Source organism: Labrus bergylta, chromosome 17 (assembly GCF_963930695.1).
Source record: "Labrus bergylta chromosome 17, fLabBer1.1, whole genome shotgun sequence".
In the NCBI taxonomy this organism is placed as follows: domain Eukaryota; kingdom Metazoa; phylum Chordata; class Actinopteri; order Labriformes; family Labridae; genus Labrus; species Labrus bergylta.
The window spans coordinates 5998805-6010951 of record NC_089211.1 but is presented as its reverse complement, the minus strand read 5'-3'; the positions used below and the strand labels follow the sequence as shown (position 1 = coordinate 6010951).

General features: G+C 38.6%; 1 protein-coding gene across 3 annotated transcripts in view; it reads left to right on the top strand.

The window, feature by feature from the left end:
* The window catches only part of onecut2 (one cut homeobox 2), a 35393-nt gene extending 23910 nt beyond the window's left edge, over nt 1–11483 (top strand). The window contains exons 2-3 of one of the 3 annotated variants that reach the window (XM_065965929.1): nt 7134–7217; nt 11181–11483. In XM_065965929.1, coding sequence (XP_065822001.1) covers nt 7134–7217; nt 11181–11470 — 374 coding nt within the window. In that variant the 3' untranslated portion in view covers nt 11471–11483. Of the gene's footprint in view, nt 1–7133; nt 7218–8479; nt 11161–11180 lie in introns of those variants that run through there. The other 2 variants (XM_065965930.1, XM_029281663.2) reach the window with 2 other exon arrangements.
* Nucleotides 11484–12147: the final 664 nt, after the last annotated feature.

The following is a 12147-nucleotide window of genomic DNA, read 5'->3' as shown; positions in this document are numbered from 1 at the left end:
ATAGATGGCAGGTTAGACAAAAGGAGAACCAAAGACAAGCTGAAGAAGAAAAATGATTCAGGACTAAATGAGAGAAAAAGAAAGATGGAGGTAACAGTGATGGAAGACAAAGGGAAAAGCAAGACAGCAATAAAATGTCTCACAAAGAAAGTCTAGAAACTGAGAGCGACATGACGAATAGTAAATAGAGAAGGAGCTCTTCAGATGATTGCAGCCTTTTGTGCTATAAATCTTTTTTTTTTCTCACAGAATGAAGCCTGTCTGTCTCGGTCTGTGGAGTCCTGACAGAAATAAACGGCTTTATATTCAGCTTTATTGATCCCTAAACTCTCTGCTCTCTCCCTTCTTTTAATCTCTCACTGTGTTGTGTTGTGTCTGTACCTCTCAATATCTACCATTTCATCTCAGTCTCCCTCTTTTACCTCTGTCTGTGTCTGGCCAGAGGTCTAGTGCCTGTGAAAAGGCTAAAACAGAAAATACTCAATATCCCAAGAAGGATGCTCCCTTGTTAGCGCAGAATGCAAAGTTGAAAATAGCATGAAGCCATTTAAGGCCTCAGGATCAATGCTTTAAAGATCGGTTTACTCTGTAGTTTAAGTATCAGTGTGTGACCTGGTGATAGTTCATATATATTGCTTTGCATCATTCTATGTTGATGATCTTGTAGTTGTATTAGTTTTGCATTAATGTAAGACATCTGGGGTGGCTGCTGATAGCAAACGGCAAACATTTATTTCAATATTGAAATATATCTTTATTTTCATGCTAACGGAGCTTCTGTGCTCCCTACTTGTTCAGCAAGCATAAAGTAGGAATTTCAATGTAGGCTAATGTTTACGTTAGCATTTCACTTATAAATGTTTGCAGCAGGTAGAGATCAGAAAATTTGTAAATACTAATTTTAACGTCAGTATAAACATTTATTTCGTCGTTTAATGTTTCATCTGTGCCGTTACCTTGTAGAGAAACTGAACAGCAGCAGCTATATGATATGTAACCATATTGATCTTGTAGTTATGTTACACCTAGGATAACAACATAGCATAAACATTTCACTTTTTTCCCCCTAACATAATTTATTTGTTAACTTGTGGAGCAAAGAGAAAAAAACTGAGTTGAGAATATAGTAAATAAAGGCATATAACTTATTTAGCTAAATTGTCTTTTGTTACTGGGTCTTCAGTGCTCTAATTTATGGAGTGAATAACTAGCTGGCATTTTATCAATGCTTGTGTTATTGATACATAATTGGTTTTTTTTCTGATTTTACTAGTCGTGTGAGTGGGCTTGAGTGCACTTAAAGGTACAGTGTGTAATATTTTCGTGGTATTTAGCAAAACAGACTTGGCAGAAATGGAACATAATATTCATAAGTGTGTTTAAAGTACTGAATAATCACCTAAATATTAACATCTTTTTGTTTTTTGTTAACTTGCATGAAAGGTAACAGTCAAAATGTCTCAAGTGTTAGTATTAGCGTTTAATATTTATGCTAAAGATTCTTGGGAGGGAGACTGCTTTTTAATTATGTGGCAGTTAAAAACCATGCATGTCATATGGGCTACTGACATGAAAATGTTTGCGTAGATTACTTATGGGAGTGGATGTCTGATCCTAACTTTTACTTGTCACATAAACCACCATCTTATATTTGCATGTGTTCAGTTGGTGTTGGTCTTTATTTCTGTGAGCTGACATTACTTGAGTGAGGGTAGCGCCTGTTCTTTTTAACCTTTGCTGCTGGTTGATGGTTGTAGACTGTCAAAGTTCATCTCTCCCCAGCTGCAAACACTATCTCTGAGTAAACTGGGTTATCATTGACACTATCGCCTTTCTCACTGGAATTACATTTGTTATGTCTATCAGGTGTTTGCCTACCAATTTCTTTGAAATATTCTTGTTAAGAAACCTGCTATTTTCAGGCACACATTGTTTTATTTAGATTTTCCTCACTTTCTTTTGCACACATTACATTGTGGAAAACAGAGTCCATCAGCAACAGGACACAGGCGTGACAGAGTGGAGACTCAGGCTGTCATGGTAAAGCTGCCAGGCTGTGATCTATCTTTGTGGTGAGGACGAAAACAGTCTCTAATGACTCTGCAAAGCTCCTCTTTCTTCTCTCTCGCTCGCTCTCTCTCTGTCTGTAAAATGAAACCAGAGCTTGCTGGCTCACTCACTTCCTCTCTTTAAACTTTACATTTAATAAACTCCATGAATAAAATACAGTGCATAATGCTTTAGGAAGTAGTGATCGACAAAAAAAAGGTCTAATACATTCTTATCTTTTCAATTAATAATGATTATTTTATGGTGTACAAACTACGTCACAAAAAGTACAGTGTTTTGTGAAATATGTGCAAAGATGTATCTCTCTCTCTTAGACATTGCACCAGTAATATAAATTATTCAATATTTTTTGTTTGTTTGTAAGTTATATCATCCAACCATTAGTATTATATTTTAATACAATCCAGTTGTCAACAGGAGTAAGCTGGTTATGTACATATGGATGTAAATTATGGTATCATCTGCGTATATAGATGTACATCAGGGTATCATCTGCATAGAAAGATATATTTATATAACTGTACATCAGGGTATCGTCTACATAGGTATAATGATGTGTTTTTGAACTAAATTTGCCAAAGGCTGTCTGATTAGCATGTCAGATAGAGTCCTGAAGGACACAATATTTTGAATCTGTTATTTTCTGTCAGAGGAATGGTTTTCCCATAAGGTATTTCTTCTTCTTTTGTTTTGTCTTGAAACAAAAAATTGTCAAAATATTGTCAATTCATAGAAAGTGAATCGCCACCTGTTATAACAATCTGGCTCAGGTTAGGTGAGCCAGTTTGTTACATCATCCTCATGCTTTCCCTTTCTGTAATACTATCCATTGTTTCATCTCAGTTTTCATCTCTCCTTACTCACCTCTCCGCTCTGTTTATTCTCTCTCTTTCTCGTACTCATTTGAAATGGCTGCTTTGATAAAACATCACCTTCATGTTTCTATTTACATGAAGCAGCCTGTGACTCTTAAAACCTCTGTATAGTATGTTGATGTGTTTCCTGTAAGTGTTACCCGCTCTCGAGGCTCAGCCCTTGACCCCATTCAGGTGAATAGAAAAAGGGCTTGAAGGTGGAATGACGACTCTCAGCTTTCATATTGAAGACTTGACCTCTGGGTCAGCGGTTGGTGTAAACAGCTGTTTGTTTCGTGCATTGTTTGCAGTGATAGCTGTGGCAGTTTTCCACAAAATGAAGTTTTGTGTTATGGATGTTTGAATAAGGGGCTTGCTTTTAAATTTCTTGATTTTATTTCTAGACTGCAAACATTGAAAATTAACCAATGATAGGCTTTATTAGCTGTGGTTAGCTAGCCTTTCTCACATATGCAGCTGGAATTAACATGAGACCAAGAAGTCAGTTAAAACTGGGCCTCTGGATGTCTTTTTAAATGTTTAAATTTTCTGAAAGCCCTATCGTTCTGAGTTAGACCAAAAGACTGAGGCAAAAAGCCTTCACCTTAACATCTAGGTTCTTTCCAAGGCTCACTAATTCAACTCACTAACAGCAACTACAACTGGTCTCACTACAGTTTGAGATGTTTGAAATAGAGCATAATTTATTCAACACATCTAAAAACTATTCAAAACCTTAATTTAATTGCTGTTTGGAAGAGTTCGGTCCTCCTTGCAGGTCCAGGTGCCTGTGTTGGATGTGGTTCTGCATTGCTCTGGCGGAGACGGTCTAAGGCTTGGCATGTGTGATATCAGGCCGATTCTGACTTAATTTTTTATAGTTGCATGACTGATTTTGAAGTTGTGCAGAATTCAGCTTGATCGCATGCTTGATTGCCGTGATGATGGCTCCATCAGGACCCATTGGATGAATTTCTGGCACGTCTGAAATGTTTCTCTTGCATACTGCATACTCTCACACAGTAAGAGCCGATCCACTGGATGATGACTTTTGCCTTCATTTGAATGCACCGTGGTAGGAAATGGGAGAGAGAGTGGGGAAAGACATGCGTAAAAGGAGTCTCAGGACGGATTTAAACCTGGTCTGCCTGCTTGGAGGATTATATATCCTCCAAACATGGGATGCTACCTAACAGCTAGGCCATCCGTGCCCATACTCGATGTTGAAATTCCCAGCTAATCTCCACTTATATGCAGATGACTTGACTGTAATGGGACAGCAGTGATTGGTTGGAAAATTACTAAATGGTTAAATGAAGATGCTCATTTGTGATTGTGAAAAACGGTCTTACAGTGGATGATGTCATAATAGTTGTTCTGTTTGTGGAAAGATCACTGTTCTTGTTTTTTCATTGTGTAATACTGAATTAAAAGAAGGAATGAGGTAGACGCTGTGACAGAGCAACACTACAGCTGACTCACATGCAGAGAAAAACAGAAGGATGTCCGTGTTTACTGCTGATCTCGTTGCAGTTAAAGACGCATTTAGCAACACCCTGATGTCTATGAGAAAGAGAGAGAGAGAGCTGATGAAAGACAGAGGAACCCTGCTTTATTGATCCTATTGATTCACCCTTTACCTTTAAAGGAAAGCCACCCCTCCCCCCTACCTCGTGCTCACCCCTCCTCAAACCGGTAAACCCCTTTTGAATAATATAATTGCGTATTTGATCCTCACTGTAACCTCGACTAGAGGAAAAAAAAGCCTGATTGAATCACTCAAGCGTGCTCTTTTCTCCATTGACAGCAGACTGTGTTTGTGTGTGTGGGCGGGTGGTTTTGATTGCTCCCTTTTTACACGTAAATGTCTGCAGTTTTCCTTTTCTTTTTTTTTAACCTCTGTCTGGGCTGAACTGCTGCCGAGCTGCTTTTCATCGAGCTACAGTAAGCAGAAAGCATACAGGCAGAGACAGGAGGGACTGTGTACATTTGATATCCGTGTACACTGTTGGAAATAACATTTCATCGTCCCAAAAGAACATTTGATGTTCTTTTCAAGTCAGATTTTTCTACTGATCGTGATAAGTTAAAAAAAAAAATCTTTTTAAAACTCTAACATTCTGACTATTACTGCCTCTTCAAATTTTGACTCATTTTATAAAAATCCAAGCCCATTTCATAGAGACAGAGTGCTTTGAAGTCCCGCCCACATAGGAAGGAAAATTATTCAGGGCTCGTCCTTGCAGCTGTGCATTTTGTAAATGTCTCATCTCTTTTGTCTGCAAGCAAACATCAGAAAATATCTAAAAGCTGTTGTGTGTCGTGGGATGCAAGGATAGATGACCTAGAACTGAGCTTTTTCTATAAGTATCCTGAAAGAAAAACATTTAAGGAAAAGGGAGGATACAAGGATTAGATATGAAGCAATGTTGAGAAGGATGGGAAATCCTGACACTAATTCATCTAGAGACAAACTGTAGGGGTTGGAACTCGACTACACAAAGCCTGGTATAGTTCATTTTTTAGAATAATTGACGACCTTTTCTTTTAGTTGTAAATATTAAGGTTTTTGTCTTCTGTCATATTAGTGCGTCATTTCTTTGAGGAGAGAAGAAGTGACATTGAGACAGACTGACAGTATTAAGGGTTTGAATATACCTGTCCTCTCTGGAAGAAAAAGGGTGCTAAAATAAACGATTGACCGGCTTGTATCTTGTTTTTTTTAGCTAGCTGCATGCTAACATTCGGTCAGCATTTCAGACTTTGGCTGTTATCTGTTCAGCAATGATTTCCCCTTTAGTGAGAGCATGATGTTTTGTCTCTTTGGAGGAAATTATGAATGTTGCGCAATATGCTTAACATAAAGTGTATGAACTAAATAATTTGCCCTAGATTGAAGGGCGTCATCCTATGAGTGAGCACTGTTGGACGTTATGAAATTCCACAACTCTTTTCTAAATGGAAGGATTTTAAACTTTGTTATGATTCTGATTAAAATCTACGATATTGATGACTCATTGGATACCATGGCAACAAAAATGCAAGTCATATAGGCACCCAATATTTGGTGCTCTCATGTTTTTAAATTATCATTAAATGCACCTATAACACAGTCTACATTGCAAACACATCCATGTCTACGCTAGATGCAGCTTTTTGTTTAGAAATTTGACTGGCTGCCTAATTTTTTTTATTTTTTTTTAAACTTGGGTACTTGTCAATACTATTGATTGTTAAAATAACAGAGATTGTTTAGTTTGAAACACTGGGTTACAAAAGTATTGAACATTTTGTATTGATGCCACGTCAACACATGTAGAAGTCTTGGGAACCTAATATCGGGTGATTTCTTGTCAAACTGTCACAATCGCAATGTTTTAGACCAAAATGTTGCCATCATATTTCATGCATCTTAAACAGATCTCACTCTCTCTTACTCTGTCTTACTCTCATGGTGGCTTTTGCTTCAGCTGTGGCTGAAGATCTGTAGACTTTTTAAAGCTTTTCTACTTTTCAATTCATCATTAAATTAACAGATTGTGTCATAAAAAAACATTAAAAAGTTTGGAAGTGTAGAAAATGTGGCAACCTTAGAGCAAACGGTCTGTGATGGTATGTTAGCAGAAGTGCAGCAATATTAGCTTTCAAATGCATGTTTTCTTAAAAATATAAACATTTTCCTGAAGAATTTGATTTGCAATTTAGCAAAAAGTTTCTGTATGTAACTAATTTGTTTCTTTTAAAGCACAGAGTTGGAGGAATTCAATGTAAATATAAAAAGACATTTAAGAACCAACTTCCAATCAACTTCCAGTGTAAAAAACGTAAAATTAAATGAGCTAATAAAAGCGCAAAACTGCTTCACAAACTTTAACTCTCTCAGCCAGCTTTCATTGTGATGGTTCGATCCTTGCTGTCATCATACACACTATGGTTCATATGCAAGCACACATCAACACAATGCTCTGTGTGTGTGTCGGTGTTGGTGTGTGTGTGTGTGTGTGTGTGTGTGTGTGTAGATGTGTAGATGAAAAATGGACAGGGCAGGAAACAGCGAGAAGATGAGGAGGAATAAATAAAAGCAATGCTCAGTATGATATGTTACACACTAATTGATTGAACGTAGAACAATGCCATGCAGGAAAGCAGTGGATGTGTCTGTGCAGAGATTATATTGGAAGTAAAGTCCTGTGTACTCTTTCCTGTCAGGTGGAAGTAGCTCCGGTCTCTCAGAGCTTCGACAGCTTCATGATGATCCCTACAGGTCCAGTCAGAGCTCTGAGGACATGACAGGTGCTAAACCAAACACAAACACCTTATACATCAGTCTCACCATAGTCGATTTCATATGAAAGCGCACAGTAATGCCTTTTAAATGTTGATGCACTTGGCTGTTTTTAGAGCACTTTTAGTGTGGAGTGAAATAATCATTCACACGTTATATTAAGGTCTTTGTAATAAGCTGTAATTAACGGTTACTAAGTCACATATAAGATGCTTGTAAACAGACTTAAATCTATATTAGTGTTAATAATAGAACAACACTTATAGGCTCTTTTATAAGGGGACCTGGTAGCCTAGTGGTTAGAGTGCGCGCCCCATGTACGGAGACTGTGGTAGTAGAGGCTGTAGTCCTCCTGGTGGGCGGGGACCTGGACTTGGATCCAGCCTGTGGCTCCTTTTGCACATGTCACTCTCCACTCTCCATCTCTAAGACACATGTAGGAACTTATTTTAAAAAACTGTAACATATATAGACAGCTTATACAAATGAATAACATGTTAATTAACAATAATAAGACCACATTATTAATTTTTTTTATTAACTTCAAATTACCGCTTATTACAAGGACCTTCATATTAAGTGTTTCTAACATATCCATGTTACACACACACACACACACACACACACACACACACTGAGATTACTGAAATCCTCAACAAATCCAGCAGCTTCAAAAAGCAATGCTCGACCAACATGTGATATTTATACATCAATCAGAACTACACCAGTGCAAACGTCGACATCTGTGATCCACTCATATCACTAAACGACGTCTTCATCGGTTCATTTTGTCATCATGTTTGTGTGTGTTTGTTAACGGTATCACCTCCTCCTCCTCCACTCCTGCCAGCTCATGCACTCATCATCTTCTTCATCCTCCTGTGCTTTATGATATCATTGCTTAAATGTCTGTAAATGAGTATGTATGTTTAATAGTTCAGATTGTTAGGGTTGTATTCATTGTTTGGTGTCACATCATGTTGAAGTTAACGATAGGATTGTCAAAGCAGTTCACAGTGTCAGCCCAGTGGACGCACAGATGCTTAAATATTTTTTTAAAAACACTACCAGCGCCCCTATCGATATGTCTTTCATTGACAGTCAGTTACACAAGATCAACATGAACATGAAAAATAATCTACCTGTTTGTGAAATTAAAAAGTCATATTATAATATAAATATGTCCCTTAAATACAATAGAATAAATAAAAAATGTTCCTTTTCTTTTTCTACATAACAAAACAAACAAGCTGTGTGTTTTGTTATTCAGGTGTTTTTTTTAGTTCGGCTCAGAGAGAGAGAGAGAGAGAGGAGGAGGATGAAGAGGGACAGACTGTGAAGGGAGAAACAGGTGAACTGGCAGCTCTACAGAAGACGCCTTTTAATGTATAATACTGTCTTACCCTATATCTTCTTTGAGAATATATCAATATATCGCCCAGTCCTACAAAAAGGTAACATATCAACAGAATGTATTTTTAAAAAGTTATTTGGCATCAAAGAGCCCAATTAATCAAATATGCGGGTTGAATGTCCGAGGTTGTTTCCAGTTTAGACTTAAAGAAAAACACAAGCATGATTCTCAAAAATGTGTCATCCTTTTTTTTTGTCTTTTCAAAGATTACATAGTTCACCAATTAATTCCTAACGACATGTTTTGTCCCGTCTGTTGAACAGAACTTTGAAATCCAATGGCGATAAGTTTCCAGCAAAGAAATTAATCATATTAATAATAGTAAAAAAAAACATGCCAGCAGATAGTTTTAGAAATGTAAATGTACAAAGATTAAAAAAGGTGAAAAATCCTCTACAAGTGATAAAAGCAACCAGGATGAACCTGCTGTGATTATTATTACATTTATCTATGTTTGTTTGTGTCTTTAATTTTTCCATTTATTGTCATTTTCTATGTCGAGACTCCAAGAAAAGTCTCCCTCCACTCTATGTTGGTGTCGCACATTTATGAACACACACACACACACACACACACACACACACACACACACATACACACACACACACACACACACACACACACACACACACACACACACACACACACACACACACACTGATGTTGAATATGTAAAAAAAAAAAAACAGTGTGTTTGTGGATCAGTGCTCTTCATATCTGGAGATCAAGAGTGCCACCTGTCTGTGAGCGAGGGTACTGCAACCACAGCCGTCTGATTCCTGACAGTCAGCAGGATTAACATGAATTCTTTATAACATTTTGTTTAATTACCGGGAGAACAGAAGAAGAATAATCACCACATTTAAAGCGACACACACAACAGGGACACTTAGGTTTGAGTCATTCGCTCTTGTAACAAGACGCACAGCTCTGAAGGCTCCAAAGCTGTTCGGCCATCTATCATGAGACAAAGAGACAGAGCAGCGGACTAACAACAAGCTGTGAGGAGGAGAGAGGGGGAGTGTGTGTGTGTGTGTGTGTGTGTGTGTGTGTGTGTGTGTATGTGTGTGTGTGTGTGTGTGTGTGTGTGTGTGTCTCCCCTTACATAATAGTTTTGTGACTGGATTGAGTCGTTAACCTGATTCGTACTGATCAGCCGGGCGCTGACTCTGCATACTTAATTCAGAGAGGTAATCAAATCAAACGCACCCTGACTTCCTCCTCCTTATTGACTGACTGAAACACAAACAGCAGACACATTAGAGGCTGTGCTATTAATGTTTCAGTTGTTGTTGTTATTATGGGAAAACATGATTTACACGGCATTTTAAATAGACCACACACGTCACAGGAAGTACACTGCAAGAAAACTCTAATCTTAGCACGTTTATTTTAGTCCTAAATGTCTCATTACACTTTATATAAGCCACTCACCTAACAAGACCAGATTAACGTCCTGTTGTATGCTATTACAAGTTAAATAAATCTGCCAATGGGACAAGAAGATTTTATTTAAGTGTTTTTAAAATAAGACGATATCATCAACAGTTAAGGTCAATAAAGTGGACGTAAACATGAATAATCTGTGAGTCAGTAAACCAGGCCAGCTGTTTATTTTGTCCTACTGAACTGAAATTAACTGCAAATCAGTCTACACTTTACTGAGCCATATGTTAACCATCCTAACATTACAAATAGCTTACATAGAAACAACCGTTCATTCAAATCCAGATTCAAAGTTATACTATGACCCTTTTATAATGTAAACTCAGTCTACCACGTACCCCCATATGACCAGTTTCAACAGGCAGAAACATGGAGCAAAACTGGATTTATGGGTGGACCGCCATCTGCCTCAACTGTAATTGGTTGTGAGAAAATAAATGTTTTGTTCTGCGAGTAGCCTCAATGTATCAAACATTTAGTTTTTATTGGAGGCTTGACTTCAAACAGGTCTGGCAACAAGAAAAGAGAAATGTGGACAGACCTTCCACAAAGGTATCTCAGCCTGGTTCTAGCTCGGGATGTGGAGGTTCATGATCAGAACCTGAAGCTCTCTGTCGGATGGATTTGATTCATCATCACATACCTTGGATCATATGGTCACATTTTTTTGTCTGCTTTGAATCCACACTCCAAAAGTACCCCACTTGGCTGGAATAGTTTGAAGTTTTTAAGTCAAATGGTCAAATAAGCGAGAGCTCTTATTACCAAATTAAACAGATAATGTACATGTTTGGAGTAAACCACACAAGTAAAGCATGGGTGAAAGCATCATTCATCTCCATTCATCATACTTTCTTTCTACATGATTCTTATATGTCATAATCCATTAAAGCTGATCATTGTGGTAGAGTTTGGCAATGAACGGCTGAAAGTCAGACAGACACAAAGGCTCAACAAGACCTTTGTGTTTCATCATAGTCACACTAACGAATACTATTCCAATATATAACAGTTTCTTTAACCCCGTTCTTTCTTCTTCCCAATCCCCCCCTCTACTCTCCCACTCCCTCCCCTCCTCTGTCCTCTTTCCACTTTCCTTCCCTTCTCTCAGCATGCAAACGGAAGGAGCAGGACACGGGGAAGGACCGCAACAGTACGCCAAAGAAGTCGCGGCTGGTCTTCACCGACCTGCAGCGGCGCACCCTGCTGGCCATCTTCAAGGAGAACAAGCGACCGTCCAAGGAGATGCAGCTCACCATCTCACAGCAGCTTGGCCTCGAACTCACCACCGTCAGCAACTTCTTCATGAACGCCCGCCGCCGGAGCCTCGACAAATGGACAGACGATGGAGCCAGCCCTGGGGGCCAATCTTCGGCGTCCAGCACTTGTACCAAAGCGTGATAAAATATGGGCAAAGAGGGGGGAGGGGTGTGACTGGGAGGGTATGAGGGCTTGGGCGGGGATCCAGGGAGGGGTGGAGGGGTTGAGGGTGCGGGTCGTGGTTTTGTCCGTTCGCAGCAACGAGGAAAACCAAACTTTTTACTTTTTTTGTTTGTTTGTTTTTATCGAGGGTGACAAACTGAGAGAGGGGCTGCTCACTGCGGCGACTTGTATGTAGCCTAACCGCCTTTTGCAAAATTCATCATACATCCATAAAGAAGCTTTAGGGTAAACTCAGAAACCTCACTGTAGGAAACTAAACGTTCACTGCAGACACACTAGCCCAAATACCAAAGACAAGAAGACAAAGTGTGTTTTCTATTATGCAATATAAGCTAGGAGCCAACCCACCAAACAACCAACGAAACAAGAAACAAACGAGAGCTTTATGACGTGTTGGAAGATCAAAGATCAGACAGAAATATCACCATCGATAGTGTTTTAGCCATCAAATCTCCAAAGATGGCAATGGCGCAATTATTTGACACATTCGGAAGTTGTAGTTTGGAAATTGCACAGCCAGATTTACCAAGCTTGACATGACTGAATTGAAACTTAAAGCAAACAAAGGAACATCAAATCTATTTTTTTTAAACCAAAGATGGCTAAAGCCTTATTTCCCGCTCAAAAGAAACCTA